Source organism: Scophthalmus maximus, chromosome 3 (genome assembly GCF_022379125.1).
Source record: "Scophthalmus maximus strain ysfricsl-2021 chromosome 3, ASM2237912v1, whole genome shotgun sequence".
Taxonomy (NCBI): domain Eukaryota; kingdom Metazoa; phylum Chordata; class Actinopteri; order Pleuronectiformes; family Scophthalmidae; genus Scophthalmus; species Scophthalmus maximus.
The window spans coordinates 24204913-24225000 of NC_061517.1; the positions used below are offsets into that span (position 1 = coordinate 24204913).

At 41.8% G+C, this 20088-nt stretch overlaps 1 protein-coding gene across 2 annotated transcripts; it reads right to left on the reverse strand.

Moving 5' to 3' along the window:
* Positions 1 to 25: 25 nt before the first annotated feature.
* Positions 26 to 17476, reverse strand: golga3 (golgin A3). Of its 2 annotated transcripts, none has more exons than XM_047331157.1 (24): positions 17347 to 17476; positions 15914 to 16192; positions 13876 to 14031; positions 12866 to 12984; positions 11940 to 12652; positions 11665 to 11773; positions 10880 to 11186; positions 10580 to 10782; positions 10322 to 10459; positions 9955 to 10116; positions 9481 to 9849; positions 8604 to 8681; positions 6453 to 6716; positions 6265 to 6359; positions 4940 to 5156; positions 4561 to 4704; positions 4158 to 4355; positions 3916 to 4032; positions 3511 to 3650; positions 3280 to 3412; positions 3027 to 3149; positions 2672 to 2836; positions 2099 to 2262; positions 26 to 1964 (listed from the first exon to the last, which is right to left on the reverse strand). In XM_047331157.1, exons 2-24 carry the CDS (start codon positions 16083 to 16085, stop codon positions 1793 to 1795), a joined length of 4458 nt encoding a protein of 1485 aa, XP_047187113.1. In that variant the 5' UTR covers positions 16086 to 16192; positions 17347 to 17476; the 3' UTR covers positions 26 to 1792. The 2 variants fall into 2 exon arrangements, with proteins under 2 accessions (XP_047187113.1, XP_035496714.2); XM_035640821.2 differs by having other exon boundaries at positions 13750 to 14031.
* Positions 17477 to 20088: the final 2612 nt, after the last annotated feature.

The following is a 20088-nucleotide window of genomic DNA, read 5'->3' on the forward strand; positions in this document are numbered from 1 at the left end:
AAAAACGAACGAGCACAACCTGCGGTGACAGTTGAATAGTGCAATTTTTATGATCGTAGCAACCACATCTCCCAGCACAAATGTTAAAACAGGAATGAATCAATTCCAATATTTGAAAGAAGAAAAAAAAGAAAGAAAAAAAAACATACAGCAAAGGTTTATGCATACAGCTCAGGTGCCCCAGCAAATGTTATTACATATTGCTTTAAATTACAGAGAAAGGAAATTCGGAATTGTTGTTTTTTTTGTTTTTTTAGAACACAATATATCAACATTTTGCAGTTATTAACTTCAACAAACATTCTCAAAATATGTATTGTTCCTTTGGAAATTCCTAGACATAATATGGTGTTTCCTGCATTTCATTATTTAGAGTGGGAATGTGCACCAACACGGCAGCTGCCGCACAGTTGCATGCTGAATGCTATATCATCCAATGAGCCCTCTACAAACTGTACCATAATCACTATGAAGTTTGCTTTATGGTTTTCATTTGATATTTTGTATTTCATCTTCTTTACACTATTAAACAATTATGATAAAGTTACAATCATACAAAAAAAAAGAAGTGTATTTATATATTAACCTCTGGAAACAATTAACTTATCCCCTTACCCCAGAAACAGCCATAACACAAATATAACATGTGACTCCGGGGTTACTTTTTTTGTAAATACAGTATGTACCAAATGTAACAACAGAAAATGAACACATCAGATTGCACCTGCTGATAGAAGTAACATTTCTGCTTCATCATAAGACTTTCTCTCTCTGTCAGATTACGATGGAATCATCTTGTATGCAATGTCAGTTGATGTGACCCACTTATTTCACAAAACACCATTCTTCAGAAAAGGATTTGAACACGTAAAACGATACAGCATATTACATCTTGCGCACAACCTCAGCAGAAATCCGTTCATCCAAACCGACTTAGTCCTTTACAGCATATGAAAGGTTGCTTAAGGCTTTTTTGCGTGCGAATTACTGCAGTCCATGCTAGACAAAACATCTCCACAGATAACTGAGATTAGTATTTTCAGAGTTTAAGAACCCAAGGTGATATGGTAACAACCAACATGATAAACACTGCATTTTAACATGAGGCCATACACAAAAACACTGACCATAAATGTATGACTTTCAACTTCCCTAAAAGGAGGGATGATGTTTCATCACGAGCCTCTTGAGACACAATGTGGAAGTGTAAGCATGTCAGTTAAATCATAGATAGGCAACTTCACTTGTACACAGGCACAGACAAATGGAAGAACAGTTTATTGTCAGTCTGGTGGCAGACTCAACTGTCGTTTCTGTCACCAAAACACTATTTGAAATAATGTCAGCCATAATTAAGCAGCATCAAAGCCGCCAATTTTTAATTTTATGAAAAGGACGATGACTAAATACCTTTCATTGAGTAAAACTTCAACAGGGAGAACTGGCTAAACGGATCAGTTTACAAGTCGACCATATTTGTATCTATGATAACAAAACTGTAGATGAGGGATCCTGTTAGAGCAGGCAGTCAAATGAAGGAGTTGTAATTCTTTAACTCTAAATAAATAAATGTGACAAAAGCAAAACAAAAATATTAACATCCATCGAAAAAAAAGAGGAAAGAATAAAGCTATGGTATATAAAGTATTACTCTGCGAAACGCACTTCTGTGCCAATGGGAGAATGCCAAATGTTGGCAGCACTTGATAAGAGAAAGAGATTATGGGACTAAAAACGGCCTTTGTGGATAAAACTCCACTCTCCCTCTATTGGCCTGAAAAAAGTTCTTCTGTTAGGATTCCTGCTCTTCTGCTTCATTGTTATTTTCTACCACCATGTTGTTTAGTGGTGTTGAGGATTTGTTGTTTTGAAGCCCCAGTTCTGCGTTTGTCCATGAACTCACTGACTCATGTACTGTTACTGTGTGTTCCTCCATCTGCCTTTGGAGGCTGTCCATCTCCTCCCTGAGGACAAAAACAGAAAAAAAGAAAAAGAACAGCACATGTATTCTGGCATTTGAAAAAAACGTAACAAAATGCTTCATGTAGGAATGTTGATAATGTTTAACACAGTCATTCAATCACAACAGCAGGCTTACTTGAGCTGCCGGAGACAGTTGTGCAGGTTGTTGAGGGGCTCCTTGTTGACAGAAGCTGATGGTTTCAGCAACTCATCCAGTAGAGACGCAGGCACTGGGCAGTCTGGGATCTTAACTGGTGTCATCGGGTTGGATGGGTTCCCCTCACTCTTTAACTCCATGCGCTGTTGCCCCAACAACATTATTACAGGAGGGTATTTAGTCATGTTTCTTCAGCAGCCATTTCTTATTCTAGCTTTGCACTTACAACACTGGCCTCTAAATCACTCTAAAGAGTGTGCTGGCTTTGCAAGCATTACTCATACCGTAGAAATTAATGGGGCTACACCCATTTGAATAACAACATAGTAGCAAGTGGTTAACCCTGTCTGTAAAGTGCTCAAAATATTAACATACTTTACTTAGTTATAATGTTCTTGGACAGTGACAGATGATAGCTGAGAATTTGAACTAATATTCAACATACAATATATTTGAAAACCACCATGAAAAGACAATTAAAGAGCAATTTAAAAATAAATTTAACAATCACAGGACACAACAACTTTTCCCAGAGATGACAGAGTGTGTTACCTTCCTCAGGCGGCTCCCTTTGAGGTCCTGTTTGAATTGCTGGTTCTGCAGCAGAACTGTCTTCATGCTGTTCCTCAGCTCACCCACTTTGGCCTGCAGCATAAACTTGTCCTTCCTGGTGCCGCTCAGCTCCTCCTGCACCGACTCCAGCTCCACCTTGATGTTCTACGCCAGACAGAACATTTCATTTGTAATAAAGCATTTATAAGCAAAAAGGGCAAATGTTGGTAAAAGTACCATACTGAAGTAACTACACAGCTCACTTCTTCCTTTGTTTCCCTCTAGACTTTATGGGAATTCGTAAATACGGCAATTCTTAATTTCTGTCCTTATTCAAAATCAAGTGAATACTTGCCTGTAGAGCCGTCTGTAGGTTGTCAAGCTCCCTGTGTTGGCACTGCTCCATCATCTCCACCTGCTGCTTCTGAGCTTCAATCTCCCTCTGCCTCTGCTCCACCTCCCACTTCAGGTCTTCAACCTGAACCAACAGTCAACGCAAAGTCATCAGTTATTCTCCATTAACAACAGGCGACAGGTCTATAACTCTTATTTAAATAAAGCTCCTCATCAGCCACATACTCCAGCCAGCCCCGGTTCAGAATCCCTACCTCTTGGTGAGTGAGGGGCTGCTTGGCCAGTTCCTCATCCAGTTGTTTCTGGAGGATTTGGAGCTGTGAGTGAGCCTCGGTCAGCTCCTCCTGGAACCCGGACACCTCCAGAGCGTGCTGCTCATCCCGAGCCCTGCAGGGTATGATAGGTAAGATAAACATTAGAAAAAAGAAGAAATTATATTCAAAAAGTCACCTGATTCCTTTATCAGAAAAATATACAGTACATACTGTAGTTTGTGTGCTTCAAGGTGCAGAGCTTTGACCAGGTCCTCTTTGGCCTGCAGGTCTTTCTTGATCTCCGTCAGCTCCAGCATGGCCGCCCTGTAGTGCCGTTTGTTGTGAGCTGCCTCAGCCTTTGCTGCTGCCACCTAAAGGACACATTACGTGATTACAACCCCCGGAGGTACAAAAACTATCGACTTCCTATACACAACAATGGAGCTTTCTAGTATTTAGAAGTTATTGAAGCTTCTTACTGTGCCTTGTGCAAAGAAAATTACCTCAAAACAAATATTTGAATATATTTACATTATAGACCTCTTTTGAATCAATTGACAGGCAAAATGATGTGCAGTTGGCATTTCAACTCAGAGAGGACAAGAAAACACTACATGTATATCATAGAGCTCCTACCTGTTCCTTCAGGTCCTTGACTTTGGTTTTCTCTTTTTCCAAGGCAAGTTGTAGAGTCTGTACCACCTGCTTCATTTGCTGGTCCTCCTCCTCTTTACGCTTTAGAACAGCTTGAACCTAATAAAAGATGATGTAAAAAAACAATGTTTATAATTTTAAAACTTTCTATTTTTGTGTTTATCAATTCTACAGTTAAATAAATATAACAACAGTATAAAAATACAAACAGAACAAATTTTCACCTGTAAGTTGAGTTGGACAAGATCTGCTTCTCTCTTGGCAAGGGCAGACTCCAAAATGTTGGAATGCTCCCGCAGTGAATTGTGAGACTGTGCCAATCCAGCCAGTTTCCCTTTTTCATGCTCCAGCTCAAGTGCTAGCTTCTTGTTGGCGTCTTCTAACTTTCTGATCCGCTTTTTGAAGCACCGCGCCTCTTGAAGCTGTGAAATCAATTTCATGTCATTAATACAAAAATAATGTAAATGAATGGATCGATTCTAGAAGTGTCAACATATAGCTTTGCACAGGGTTGTGATCGGTATCATGACATATGAAATGATATTTTCCCCATTAGCCATAGTGAGCAGAATTGTGTTCAAAAAATATGAAGAGTGTAATATAAATTGATAAAATTATCAAAGTTACCTCATCCTCCAGCTCCATGACCTTCTCCTGGTATTCCTCCAGCTCTGTGGAGGTAAGGTTGATCACCTCCTGCAGCTCCTTCTCCAGCATAGTCTTGCTCTTGGATACAGCCTGCAGCTCCTCTTGCAGAGCCTTAATCTTCACCTGGTTGAAAAAATAAAACCAGTGTATTTCATTATGCTTCAGAAACTAAACGGGCACAATTATTCAGGATTATTCACAATGAAATTACAAATATCCTCATGATAAAGTGTCCATGTTAGAAAACGGTTCCAGAGGTCAAAGATTACATGCCTGATTTGATCACAACCGATATACTTGTGTTGGAGCAATGCATTTTTTCAAGGAACTCTAAAAGTCTGGTCGGTTTATACAGTACCTGCAAGGCCTGGCTGTTTCCCCCGTCCGACACCTGGGCCTTGAGTTTGACCAGCTCTGCCTCGGTCGCCTCCTTGTCAGTCAGGGCCTCTTGCAGCCTCCTGCTCAGGATGCCCACAGCGTTCTCATAGGCCTTGTGTTTGGCCTTCACCTCCTTCTGAGCACTGGTCAAATCTGTCCCCAGCCGCTTCATGCGCACCTTCTGCTCTGAGATTGCCCTATTTGATACATATAAAAAATTAAGCCACCCATTTGAATAACAACATAGTAGCAAGCAGTTAACCCCGTCTGTAAAATGCTAAAAATACTAACATACTTTTACTTAGTTATAATGTTCTTGGACGGTCACGGATTATAGCTGTTTTAGCTAATATTCAACAGACAATATATTTGACAACCACCATGAAAAGACATTAAAGAGCAACTTATCACTGACTATAGGGACTTGTATCTGAGCACATGTTGTCACTGTAAAGGTGTTTTCACATTCCTCTCCTGGAGTAGAAGATTTCTGTGCACTTCTCTGCAATATGGAATTCATCCATATTGCAGAGAAATCCTGTTCAAGCTAGATTTGGTACGTCACAAATACAGAAAACCAATCGCTGTTGAATATGCAAATGCTGGCGAAGAAGCCGGAAACTTCCAGTGCAGCAGAGGAAGCGCATCCGGCAGGTGTGTCAGCAGACAGTTAACATTAGCATTAGCAGTTCTTGAAAGTTTTATGCCTGAACCTCGCCGATGTTGCTGCTAGCCATCTTGTTGCGCACCTTCTTCCACCGTTCAATCTAGCGCGAGTAGCCGTGGTGAGCGTGGCACGCGGCCTGTGTTATTTGCATATCATGAATATTCAAAGTCTCAGAATTCCTAAACGAAGGAGAGACAGTGGATGGTTTCCAGCCCCATTTCAGAGGGGTTTTTTTTAACTGTTTTTTTGGGTCAAGATGTTAAACAAAATATTAGGCATAGCAGATTATTTTTATATACTTTAAAACATGACTGGAGGGGGTCTTTAAATTCATCCATGCAGAAATTAGGTTCGCAGCATACCACACTTACATATATGAACTCAGGGTGTAGGTGTGATGACTGTACCTCTATACTATCTACTATATTCAGATATAGATGACACAAAAAGAGTTTAAAATTATGTGGATGGGTGGTGTACTTTTCAAACCACGTGTACTGACTCACGTGTGTCATGAATTGTGTAATCCAAATCCCATATTTGTGTATAAATAGCACTTGACAACAGAGATATGCATCATGATCCATTACTGTAGGAATCATTCAAGCTCCACAAATCTGTAAGAGCAGATGACTCACTTTTTGGCTTCACCCTCCATTTGCTCCACCTGTTTCCTAAGGCTTTCGTTCTCTTGTGTCACTGCTGCAAGCTGGCTCTGATCAAACTGCAGAGACTACGTTGAGAGAAGAACAGAAAACTAAACGTTACAGTATAAAAATAACTTTATTTTTAACATATTTTGTGGGGGGATTTAAAATGACACTACCTGGATGTGGTTTTCCAGATGATCCCTTTCCTTCTGAATGGTTTGCAGATGAGCTTCCATGTTACTCAGCTGCTCCTGGACTCTCACCACCTCCTTCTGCAGCCGGACCTGTTCCAGCTCTGCCTTCTGCTTCTCCCCTTGGACGCCCAGCAGCTCCTGCCTCAGGTCCTTCACCTCCGCCAACAGACGCTTTTTGGTGGACTTGAGCTCACTGATCAACTGGTCTTTGGAGCTGGCGTCCCGGCGGTAAGCTTCCACCATCACCTGTGAAGTCAACGCCGTTCTGAGTCTCATGAAGGGTTCACGTAAACAACACACACAGTGTGAGTAGGCTCACTCATGTAGGTCTCAACTGAGGCAGTAGGCAATTTCCCAGCATACTGGAGGAGAGAGTGCTGTGGCAGGATTTGAATCACACACTGCTTCATCTCTGGGCTTGAGTGAGATATGTTTCACTGAAGAAAGTGAAGCCTCGGGTATTACCTGCATTTAGGTGTTGGTAGTCTTTATCTAAGTAATAATAATAACTTGGGGGTTCGAAAAATCGTGATTCGGATCGGGGATTGTGATTCTTTCTCAAAAGATCATCACACAATCTTTTGGCCAGATCGGAATTAATGGAGACAATATAGCACCGTGGCTGATATCTCTGAAAGTGGGCCCCCAATGCATTCTCCAAAAGCAGAATATTAAGTGAGGAAAAAATAGAAAAGGAAAAAGAACAACAACAACCAGGGAAACAAATAAATGATATAAAGGAATTATTGGAGCTGGTTTAAGTCTGTATTCATGAGTCTAACAGATGCAAATCATCATGTTTGCATGGAGCACTGTGCCCAAGAACAAGAGCACTTTGACACGACTACAACACTCCAGGGAAACAATGTTTTGTGGGCTGATGAAACATTGCATTGAATGCAACTACACGTGACACAACAAGGGCACTGTGACTGTACAGTGTATATAAACATGACAACATCATTACAGCGGGGAAGTAGGGTGGAGGGAGCATCATGATTTGGGGCTGCGTTGCTGTCTCTGGGGATGGACAGCTCTCCATCTTCATCATCAGACGGGGGGGACGCATCTTAGAGGATAATTTCGGGGGTTTCTTTCTGCCATCTGAAGCTCAGTAGAAGTTGGCTGATGCAGCAACACAATGACCCTGAACATCAAAGTAAAATCTAATGAATCAAAACTAATGAAATCTGCCTTTTGGCATGGCCCAGGCAAAGTTCAGACCTTATCCCAACAGAGATTCTGTGGAATGGCCTCAGAGAGCTGTTCACACCAAATATCCTCAGAATATGGTGGAGAAATTTTCCTAACATCCTCTTGAATGTTTTTAAGGTGTGATCCACAGCGACACAAAAAGGGCATGTTTGAAGTTATTGCTGCCAAAGGAGGTTTGATCAGGTAATTAAATCTATTTACTTTTTCCAAAGGCACTATGCATGTTTAATGACTGCAAACATACCAAAAAAATTTGAATTGTTTGTGTTTAATTAGATTAATGTGTTTGCCTTGACTTGGATGAAAACCAGATCAAATTGTCTGACCATTAAACCAAAAACCAAGTACTTTATCTATCTACAGGTGTATTTTTAAGCCGAAAGTCATTTTACAAAATATTACAGGAAACCACCAAAGGCAAGTTGTGATGGTTCTTGTTTGTTAATTCAGACCTATTTAATATATGGATAAAATGGATTCAATTGAATGTAGGTACAGCTGCACAAAACAAAAAGGAAAATGTATTAAATTGACTTTTTTTTTCTTTAGCACCAAAGGTACAGCGATTCACTTTTAATAGATTTCAGATTTCAGTCTGAATTGTGTTCATGCATGGTCTAGGAAAACTCAAGAACGACATTTCTGTCATTCTGTCAATTAACTTCGCCCACTTCAGAAAAGCCTTCAGTGCAAAATGAGCAGGCTCTTCCATTCTTCAATCCACTGAGGCGTGTCGACCAGCACTTAGGGCATTGTTCAGAAACGACAGCCAGCTGGGAGATTTCTGACAAGTGTTTTAGAAATGTATGTAAAGCATACACAAGTCAACACTTCTTTCTGTTTATGTGTACTAACAGTGCACATATATAAGAACAAGATGTACATGTTCTCACGTAAGGAACAATAGAGATGTCTTACCTTCTGTTGTTGGAACTGCTCCTTAAACTTCTGAGCTTGTTTCTTCACAGCACTGTTTTCTTGTTGGAGAGTTTCAATCTTTAACAAAGAAAAGCCCTCTATTATTCACTACATGGGGGTGGAGACTTAATCCTTAATGGGAAAAAATCAAATGCAAAAAAGAAAAATGTACTGAATTTCAGTGAAAACTGAACTGTGGAACGTGGGAAACACATTTGTCCATGTGTACATTAATAAGCCTGAAAAGTAAAAGTCAAATTCTGACCAAGTCACTGGCAAATCATCATTTTCTACAACGTTTTGTTACGAAAACAATTTCTGCTCACTAGTGATCGACTGATATATCGGCCAGCCGATAATATCGGCCGATGTTTGCGCAATGCCGATACGCGGCTGCTACGTTCGCCGATAGTTTTTCCCGGCATTATTTACAGACAGGTGTCCTTGTTCTACCTCACCTGTTTTTACTATTTGTTAAATATTGTTTTTTTAAGTTCAATAAATGTTCCTTTTTTTAAATTGAGACTCGTAACATTTGTTATCATCATTGTGTAATTTTTATGATGTAAATTGAGGGAGCAAAAGTAGTATCGGCTCCAAATATCGGCTCAAGAAAATTGGCAGTCCGTATCGGTCATCGGCTAAGGCTGATGAAAAAAAAAAAACGGTATCGGCATCGGCCCTAAAAAATCCATATCGGTCGATCCCTACTGCTCACCATGTCTGACAATATAAAATGAATAAATAACGAATAAAACAATGTCCAAGCCCACAAGGGTATGTCAATATTTGCTAATGGTTTGATCATGAGTGAGATCATTTCTCCATTCATGGAAATGTAGTATTTCGTTCATTTTTCCACCTCCCAATCTCATACCTGACTGGCTTTGACCTGGACTTCCTGTCTGAGCTGATCCAAGACATCCGAGGCCACCAGAACATCCTCTCCGAGCCGCTCGGCGCCTTCGTCAAGTTGACTCTTGTCAGCCCGAGCTGCTTGCAGCGCCACCTCCAGGACAATCTTCTCGTTCTGGAGGTACTGGATGTTGTCGTCCTTGGCATTGCTCTCAGTCTGCAGCTCGGCCAGCTGGGCCTCCAGCTCCAGGTAGCGGGCCTCCAGCTGGTTGATGGACAGCTCTTTGGTGTGCAGGTTCTCCTGAGTGGTTGTCAGCTGGCGCATGAGCTCCAGATGTTCTTTCTGGAGTGACTGCAGCTGCACATCCTTCTGGGAAAGGCTCAACCTCACCTAAGAGAGACAGGATTTTACAGGCAGTTTAGAGACAAATACAGTAAGAATTTTACCAACGATACAAGGTGGGAAACAAGTTTAGGTACCATTTGGCATGATTACCTGCTCTAGTTCCCTTTCCAGTGTGCTGGCTGTGTTGGCCAGTTTTATTAAGTGCTCACGCTCTTCCTCAAACTCATCCAGTTTGTGCTGCAGGTCATCTTCCACCATGGTCTTTGCATCCTGGATCTGCTTGTAAGCCGATTCCTGGGTCATCATGTCAGCCTACATCACAGAGCGTAAAAAGGTATTCAATAATATGGTAAATGAATACATATTTACTATAGAAAGTTATGAGCGAAGTATTAAAACTACTCCTGTCCCTTTAGAAAAGCCTGATTACATATGTGCGGGTTGTTTCATTAGTGGAAATATAAACTTTACAAAATGATAATGGCTAAAGGTCAGAAATAGATGTTGGAGAACATACCTCAATGCTCTGCAACTGAACAGCAATACGCTCTTTTTCTTTTATGGACCGATGTTGTGTCTCATTCAGCTGGTGAGACAGCGTCACATTCTCCAGCTTCAGATGTTCCATAACACCAATCTGAGTCATCTGTCCGGCCTAGGAAAAAATAACCAAGCCCAAGACGAAACAGGTCACAGAGGAAGTCTTTTCTTTGACATGACATGTTCATTGTAAGACATGATTACAAAACCAAAGGCATCAGCATCAACCCCTCACCTGCATGTTGGCCATTTCGCTCTGCAGTCGTACTCTTGCCTCCTGGGCCAGAGCCAGCTGCTGCTGGTACCACTGTCTGACCTGCTGGAGTGAGTCAATCTCAGCCTGTGAGGTCTTCAGTCGGCTCTGCAGCGTGCTGCGCTCCAGCTGCACCTGTTGAAGCTGGTTCTGAAGACCACCCATCTGCTGACGCAACTCCTGAACTGCAAGAGTGCGAGACCCAAACATATAATTAAACAACAGAGGGGGAAGGTGACAACATCTTCTTACACTCAGCTCTCTTGAGTCGCCATCACTCACCTGTATTATCTCTTGAGGTCACAGTGATTTGCATCTCCTCCACCTTCCCCATCAGCCTGTTGTATTGATCTTCGGCCACCTTCAGGTCATTGCTTAGGGAAGCGAGACCGGCATTCTTGCTTTCCAGACTTCCCTGAAGCTCCACCATAGCCTTCTCCAGCTGGCCACAGTTCTTCCGCAGTGTGCCAACCTCTGTGGTGAGGGCACTCTTTTTCTCCTGGCTCACCTGAGCCTCCTCCTTCTCAGCCCGCAGCTGAGCATTCACTGTAGCCAGCTGGGCCTGAAGCTCTGTCTTCTCTTTGAGAGCCTGGAGGACAGAAAACACATGGTCAGCACTTTCAAAATCTCATTATCAGTGTTTTTAGTAGCTGGATGGCCTGCGCAGGTAAGTCAACAGCCGCTAAGCTAAATGTAATCTTTTTGGATACTGTGATAAATGACCTGGTATTCATTAGCAGTACAGACATTTATTATGGTGTTAAATGATTGTTACTAATAGAATACACGTTGTATTTATTCAAACATAGACAGCCCTTTTGGCAAACTAAAGTGGGAGACAAAAAGAGTCATCAACCATGCCACTTGTACGGAGAGGTTTTACTAACCTGCGCATGTTCCAACATGGCAACATGCACAAAATGACAACCCTGACATATTGATGTTCAACATCTTAGTTTGTGTTAGCATGCTAATATTGGCTAATTAGCACTTAACCAAAAATGAATAGTTGCTTTGTCCAGAGGAAATGGGAAACCACCATTATACAAATCAGTAAGTTACGTAACCTGATTGGCCTCAGATGACAAGGACTCCAGCTGGCCCTCAAGCCTCATTTTCTCTTTGAGCACTTGGAGCATGTCATCATGGCCCATCACTGAACTCTCCAGAGAAACACTGAAACAAATTTAAATGTATATAAAAGTCAATGCTAAAATGCTTAATCCATTGGTTGACAAAATAACAAAATCGATTTAAGCAGACATTGTAAGTTTTTCCATCAACCAAATAATGCAAGAAATCGGCTAAATTGATTCTATCCCAGTCTGAAGTCGACAAATACCTGCTGGAGAAACTGTCCCTGCGACTCCGAGGCTCCGCTGTCTCTTCTCTCTGCTGCTCCAACTCCAGCAGGTGCTGCTCTTCACTGGCCGCCTGCAGCACCTCCTGCAGGGAGGGGAACTGACCCATGGCCTCAGGGGCAATCTCCCTCCCCTCCACTGTGTAAGCCCCCTGCTGCCTGTCCACTGCCGCAGAGAGCATGCCGTATGTGCCCCTGGTTGACACACTGCTGTAGGACGAGCTGTCGCTGTCGTTGCCATCATTCCCTGGCCTTGTTCCCGATTCGCTGCCGTCAATTTCTGAGACATTGTCCCCGACTTGGAATGGAGCACTGGGCTGGGCGTATGTCTCACAGGTACTGCCCTCTGACATCACACTGACCTCAGACAGTGTGGACACTGAGCTAATGGTGGACTGGAGGGAGCTCATTGTGTTATCTGCTGTCCTTACTCCTCCTCCTCCACCATCATTCTCAGGAGACTTGTAGTCTGCCAAGGAGTGGATCTTGCTGGGACGGGGAGACCTGGACTTCCTCTCCTTGGAAGGGGGAATTCCCAGGCTACCCAGTTTGGGGCCACGAGGGACACTGGTCCTGAGGAAGGAATACTCCGTCGTCATGGAGACAGTGTTGGCCCGGGGCAGGGCCTCAGGATGCAGCATGAGCTCTGGATCCAGGGTGCTGAATGGCCGGTTCTTAGTGGTGGTGCGGTGAGACTAGCAAGCAGAAAGAAAAGAAGTCAAAATGCAATGGTGACAAATTGAAGCCAATGCTGCATCAACGCAGAATATTTCTCCAGAGGAGCGGTGGTCTCTCAAAACATTAAAAAACTGTCCATCTTCTGGTCTGGTTCACATTTACCAATTACATTGACAGTAAAGATGAATATTATTTCTGTTTTTAACTTAACAGCGACTTGAGCAACTCACCCTCTCCTTATGTCTCTGCACTCTGTACTGTTTGAGCTGCTCCTCCAGGCGCCGGCGAGCCTCCAGGCGAATCTTCTCCTCATTTTCCATCTCCAGTGACGGCTTCTGGTTGGCTAGAGCTAGTGGTAGGCCAACAAAAAAATCATGTTCATCACATACTACAAAGCACACCACAGCAAATAATATAAAATACAAGTTATGTTTTTCTATAATTGTAAATGGGGAATCCTGACAATGAGCCTCATCATTGGTCAGGCATAGCTACAATATAAATGCTTGTATGATGTTGGCTGTTTATGGTGAAGAATGAAGCTGCTTTGAACACACTAACTAGTAAGACAAAAACTGCCCTTGTCAGATTCAACAATAAACCGGAAAGCCATAGAAGATTTTAAGAGCAGGCCACAGTATGTGTGTTTAAGTTCATGTTTCACCCATATGTGTAAAGGGTGAACTAGACAGTATCACTGTCTACGGCAGTATTGGTTGGTCTGTTTATGCACAAAAAAAACTTGACCTGGGTCATGACAGCAAGATGGCGCGAAGCTGAAGAAATATTACATTTCATACTGTTAACATAGCAACAATGCCTCTAACATGGCACCAAAAATATATCATAACAGAGGGATTAGTTCTAAATTGCAGAGATTAGTTCAAACGCCATTCCAATTGAAGCACCCACACCGAATTCTAATGAAGCAATTGAAGGCCTGTGGGAGATGCAGAAGGGAGGCAGACTCAAACAACTAAAACACACAAGGGAGTTAAAATGTCTACATGAGCCCCCCAAAAAAGCAAAACATCCCACAGAAAAGTGAGGATTAAATAAAGGGGGGGGGGGGGGGGGGGGGGGGGGGGTACACTCCACTTATTTTTATGCTTACACAATTCAGTCTCCTGCATAGGCATACTGAGTCTGAGCGACTGCAATGCATCACCCGTGTGTACCGTGACCTCGGCACTAGCCCCATCAGACTTCTCTAGCATCATGGGTGGATAAGCAGCAGCACCTGGGGAGGGGTCTTGGGTTTGGGAGTTGACAGGGGAGCTGGTGCTCTGCGGAGGTGCTGTCGGAGGTAGGGACCCATTCCAACGGGTGTCCCTAGCAGCACCAAAGCCCTCGGCCAGTCCGTCTCCGTTTGGCAGCACCTCTGACCTCACAGGACCTGAAACAGAAGGAAGGCGAGGAATGTGACAATACGTCGCGATAAGGTATCGAGAAGTAGACTGGGTGGATGTGATGCTCTTGGCAAACTGGCTGGACAACTTTGCTTGTTGTACTAGAAAAGTGGCTACTGACACATCTATTGAGCTGCACCAATTCTTATCAAGGAGCATCAGGCTAATCTTTCAAAGCAACCCTCTTTAGGGGGTTGCGAAAATGAGGAGTACTGTTGAGCATGTCTCTGTAGTTCTGTTTGTGGCTTTGTCAAACTTGAGTTATTTCACTCATCAGGATTTCCATCACTGATTTTCACCACTTTTTCTTCACTCTTCTCTTGTGCGACACCCAAACTTTACTGAAGAATTTAAAGCTCAAAAATACATTTTCAGTTTGATCGTTTTCTCTTAAGGCCTCTCGCTGTTGTAGACCTTGAGCACAATTACCCTCTGATGATGATTCATTAGAATTCACTTCAGCTACTTCACACATTAGTGCAAGGAGCCGTGTTACATGGAGCAGTTGAGGGGCCTCGGGCCTTTGCAGTGGCCAACAAAACAGTTCATGCATGGTGTTAGATAAAAGAGATCCAGGTAGTATGCCTTCAGGGGAAAAACTATGTAGATTGGGGAGCAGAGTTGAAAACTAGTACAGCACAGCACAAGGACAAGTTTATTTAAGACATATTATTTTCCAATAGGATATAGTATATCTTCTAAAAATAGGCCCATAATACTTTATCTAGGCTATGCACAGCAAGGCTGTCTATGTGGAGGTCACTGCAGTCGCTTTGCCAGGCGTCCGATGGTCGGCACCTGTCTTGCATTCACAGAGAAAAAACAAACACTGAAAACACTGCTTCCACGTGGCACCTGGGTGGATTTAATCTACTCCTTAGAGGCTTGCAGTAGCATTACAACAGTGGGAAAACAGCATCAGAACTAAGTGAAAGTGTCAGCGGTTGACAATTAGAATACTGGATCGATTGCATCCAAAGCACAATCAGGCAGACCAAAAGTGACCGTAGCACCAGGAGATCGATACAACAAGTTCAGTTATCTGACAAATAGAGAGGCAACTTCATCACAGAATCTGCCAAATTAAGAAGTCAAGACATCAACCAACAAGCGTACAATTGAAAGGAAGGTTGTCTTGCAGTGGCCTCAGAGGATGAGTAGCAGTTACTGCTGGGATCTTACCGCTGTAATTGAAACCGCCAAACTACGGGTTAGAGGACGACTGACTCTACCTCCTGAGCAACAGCCGCCCCAAGTACTGCTCCATTCTTCACAGGTACGCTCTGGTTTGCATCTTTGTGCATCAGGATTCATACTGCAGCAAGATAAAGACCCAAAGCTTTGCAAGAACTACTTGCAGACCAAGTGGTCCTGGCTGTCATGGACTTTTCTCCTCACCCATTAGACCCCAACCCCATTGGACTTTTTATGGTGGCAATCGATGACAATTGCCTTTGCAGTCTGACACCTCACAATAAGTTTTTGGAAAGATATGCCGGGATAACATGAGAACAAGTGCATGTTCTCTATAAACCAAATATTTTTTGTATAGTATATCTACTACTAAGAAATTCTGAAATGTGGGTACACTTTTCAGAGATTAAACCTTTCACTCAAATTATTGAGCTATTATTATCATTTGAAATTTAAAAAAAGCATGTAATAAACTCAAATCATATTTCATTATTACACTGCATATTCAAGCCTTTTTAAAAAAAAAGATATTAATCAGCGACCTGACACCTTTTGGTTGGATTTGCCACTCAGTGGTAGTGAAGTGGGTGGTGTCACATTGAGATATAATGTCAGTAAACAACACTAATGTATTGAATCTTAATTGAAACCCATCGACACAGCTTTAGGACTCACCATTACAAATATTCCCTTTTGTGTTTAGCTTGTTATCCTGTTCTTGTTGACCCAATTGCGTTTCTCCTCCTATTGCATAGGATTCAGCTTCTTTGGCTTTTATAACTTGGTCTTCGTGATTAACACTGGCCTCCATTTGAACTGCTCCTGATTGGTTTGTTTCCATTTCCATTGAGAAGCTGAACAGTCACAGTGCCGCTGGTGCGCCTTCGGAAAGAACGTCTCACAAAACCATCTTCAGAGGCAGGCCAGCTGGGAGCACATCCAACATGGGCAGCACTAAAAAGAGAGAAATCATTCAGTCTAACAACTGACGGAGAATACGACACATAATAAAGATAAATATATACATCAGAGATGAAAGTGTGGCTCCTCACAAGGGATCTGGCTTACACAGTAATAAGGTTATGTAACCACACGACGTGCTTTAATTTAAATATAAGCTTGAGTCAAGGGCTAACAAGCTGGCTGGTAGTTAAGTAGATTGTGTCGTGTTAAATTTAGATTATCTAGCAAAGGACGTTGAATTTCTTTCCTTTAACACAGAGAAACAAATGAGACAAACTGTCTCAACAAATATAAAAACCGAAACTGACAACCTGGCTTAGGCTCAGTCTGTTTTCTTTTAAATAAAATCTTTGAGGGGATCTGTAGAATTTGCTGATAAGTCAGACACAGGCCTTAGCCATCAGCAAACAGGCATTCAATGTAAATCTCTTATCTATCAATCTTTGGTGAAGACTGTGTGGAACATCGTGGTTGAGAAGATCAGCCTTTTGCTTTTGATGAGATGATAGAATGTTTCTGACAATTCTGTTAAATGTGAGCCATATTTACAAATGTTGCACATCTGTCAACAGGCAATTGCTCCTCTGGCATTGAGAGGGAGCCATGCAACTGCAGATGCACAATCAAGTTATAATATTCTCCTATGTCTCTTAGGCTTTTAATTGTTACTTTTGACTCCACGGCAATGTTGCTAAGTTACCCGCTAAGCTAATTAGCTCAATACTTTGCTACCTTCCGATCAGCACCGTTTAACGTCGTCTCGCTGGACTCGCCACTTCAGGGGAACGAGGCTGTCACTGTCGATCGTTACTATTAGGGCTGTTATATCACCATTATGTGCTGACTGTGTTCACTTAAACGCCACCAACTAAGGACACGGATGACCGTTTGTATGGTGGGTGAATAAATAGAGCTCGCGATGCTAGCGAGGCAGCTAGCTAGGTGTGTTTACGACGGGACCTGCCAAGCTACATTTGCTAATTCGCTAGCCAGAATCGCCCGTGTCGGCGCAGGGAGTGATTTTCTCAAATATTTTTAAATAATTCAACGCACCACCCTCTGTCGCCTTCGTTCGTTGAGCCCCCACGTGTAAATTGTAAAAATGACAATGACGGCAAATGATGCAAAAGACAGTAAATCCTCACCTTTATGCGAGCTTCGCCTTTTACTACGTGGCTGTTTGGTTTCCGTCCCTTCAAATGTCCGACGAGAAACATAGGGCGAAAACGATGTACTTTTTGAATGAACAAATACAGCTTGTTAGAAAGCGTGTGTAATGTTTGTACACACATAATAAACCACTCACATACAATAACTACTGGGTTAATTATGTGAGATCGTTATACTGCGAATCTATGGCAAACGGTTTATTGATTACACGAATTATAATATGGAACGGACGTTACTTCTGCTGTTTCTGGTTGGTACATAGATCTGGTATCACGTTAAGAATAAGAAAACTCTTCTAACCAATCATGTTTGATATTTTTTTTAACAGACCAATAAAGATACTTTATTTTTTAGAATTGTAACTATCGATTATTTCCACAGCTTTTTTTTGTGGGTATTTTTGGTGTTGCTGTGTATGCCTGCCAGACACTTCTGTACGTAATGTTCATGTTCTAGCTAAATAAAAGCTACCAAAAAAAGACAACAAATATTATTGATGAATGGTGATTGGTTAGTGTCATGGTAAGAATTTTCGGGTAACCCAATTAGAAGTAGTGTAGGGGCGGGTCTTCGCTCACTCAAGGGGGGGGGGGGGGTAATCAGCAGACGTTTAGTATTAAAAAGGCAGTGCGCATGCGTATCACATCAGGGTGTTCAGTGCACCACCGTTTATAATTAAATGAACGTGACCCTGGGTTAATTGTAACCACATTTGTTTCCATGTGACCAGTTCAGTACTATTATTACTAATAATCATAATCATAATCATAAACGTAATCATAATAACTCTTTTAAATTAGGTATTAAAATAATTCCTTTATCTAAAATTGATTAGAATTCCTGACACAATGGCAACATCCTAATATATAATTGATTTGACAAGATAAATCCCCATTATCTCCTCAATTTATCCAGTGCACAATTTATTAAGAATGATGTGGCTGCTCATCCTACACTGTTGTTATAGCACATTAAAAAGAAAGGAGGACATATAGAAGAGTAATTGGAAGAGTATAGTATTCACATATTATAGCATCCCAAAATACCATGGTCCAAATGGTTCCGAATGAAAATGACTAAAGGTTTATTCTCAGTTATCATGTGGTCCCAATCCTCTGCTATACAGACACACTTGCGTGCCCTGCCAGCAACATCCGAAACATGATGATCACACTGAAACCCAACCACCTGCTGGACCCACAGTTCTGCTCACTTGAGGACTTCTGCATACAAGGAGGAGGGATCTGTGTGTAAAGTGTTAAGCATTAGGCGTATCACATCCCAGTCTCCAGTCAGGTCTGCACATTATACACAGAAGGCGTGTGTCCCAAATTGTTTTTTAATCAATTAGAAGGGCCCGCCTTGAACAATACACCAGATTTGTAAAAATATATCAGATCAAAGTAGTGGGACCCACAGATAAACATTTTCATGCACATACAAGTATGAGGCAGAGGTTGGATCCAGCATTTCCAATTGCAAAGGTTATACAAAAACAACTTGTTTGAAGCCATTGTGCAAGACTTCGATTTGTCTTACTTTGGCGCCATTTAGTGGGAGTGTTAAGAACTACACTGTGGCAGAAGGGAGACAAAATAAATGGGCTGAAAAACCCCAAATGTATACCTGCCAGTTTTGACCATAATTGTTTTGTCTTTCTAGAAACCAAATCTTTAACCGTCAGACAAGTATGAAAGACACACAGCCTAAAGCCCTTATAGGGGTGCATGTCTCCTGTGCTGCCAATGGCATTTTCCCTTCCCCTCTACGTTCTGCCTATCTGAGATTCTGAGCAGTAAACTGTGTTCATCCACCTTCATTTTGTCTTATTTAATGTTGTTTAGTCCTGGTAATATCAGATTGATGCTGTAGATGGCTCTTAAGAGAAAGTTACATCCGAGGAAACTTTGCAGGCCTATATTACATGATATTTTTGAAAGGCAACTTCTAAAGGAGAGACATTCTGGCTGTGACATAAAGTTAGTTGTTTTCTTCCCCATCCTGCTGTCGGAATATGCACTCACCATCAGCATCAGCATCACCATCACTTCTACAGAATGAATCCTAAGTGCACTTGTTCTGATCACAGGGAAACTCACTAAAATGAATCAATATCCAGCAATTTAATTTTGGTTATTACAAATCAAGCAAAAAAATAAACCCTAATCGATCAGGCAGAGGATGACACGAACCCCCTGCAGTATCTTTGACACAAACTGAGGAAAAAAGATAAGATAGGCACATTTCATTTGGGGCTCAAAATAGAGATATCTTGTATGTGCATCGCACTTGTTGACACTTGAAGACTTCTTGAATCAAACTTGTGTGTAACTTTTGCTACTGCTCTCTACATAGTATTTATCTTTTTATATTTTGTACATACTTATTGCTGATTTAAATTTCTTTCTGTATTATTCTGTCCACTTTGCTGCTGTAATGGCCAAATTTCCCCATTGTGCGACGCATATGAGGGTACATCTTATCTTAAGTAAAATTCTGAAGGACAAAATAAATCAACATGTGTTTTCATGCAGTTTGCTCTAAATACATTTTTGGCATCATTGTTGACATGAAGAAAATATAAAAGGATCTACATCCCCAAAAAAGAGCCACAATCATTCAATCTATGACCACGTTACGTTTGCAAATGGGGTTTTCTAAAAAAAAATAAAAATATGCATATTGATATGAATATGAATATTGAAGTTGCGATGGGG

Excerpts from the sequence above, each read along its gene's own strand:
- golga3 (XM_035640821.2), bottom strand. The coding sequence starts at position 16,085 with ATGGAAATGGAAACAAACCAATCAGGAGCAGTTCAAATGGAGGCCAGT. Across the intron at positions 12,653-12,865 it reads TGCAGAGACATAAGGAGAGG|TCTCACCGCACCACCACTAA; the intron begins GTGAGTTGCTCA and ends TCTGCTTGCTAG. Across the intron at positions 10,460-10,579 it reads GCGAAATGGCCAACATGCAG|GCCGGACAGATGACTCAGAT; the intron begins GTGAGGGGTTGA and ends ATTTTTTCCTAG.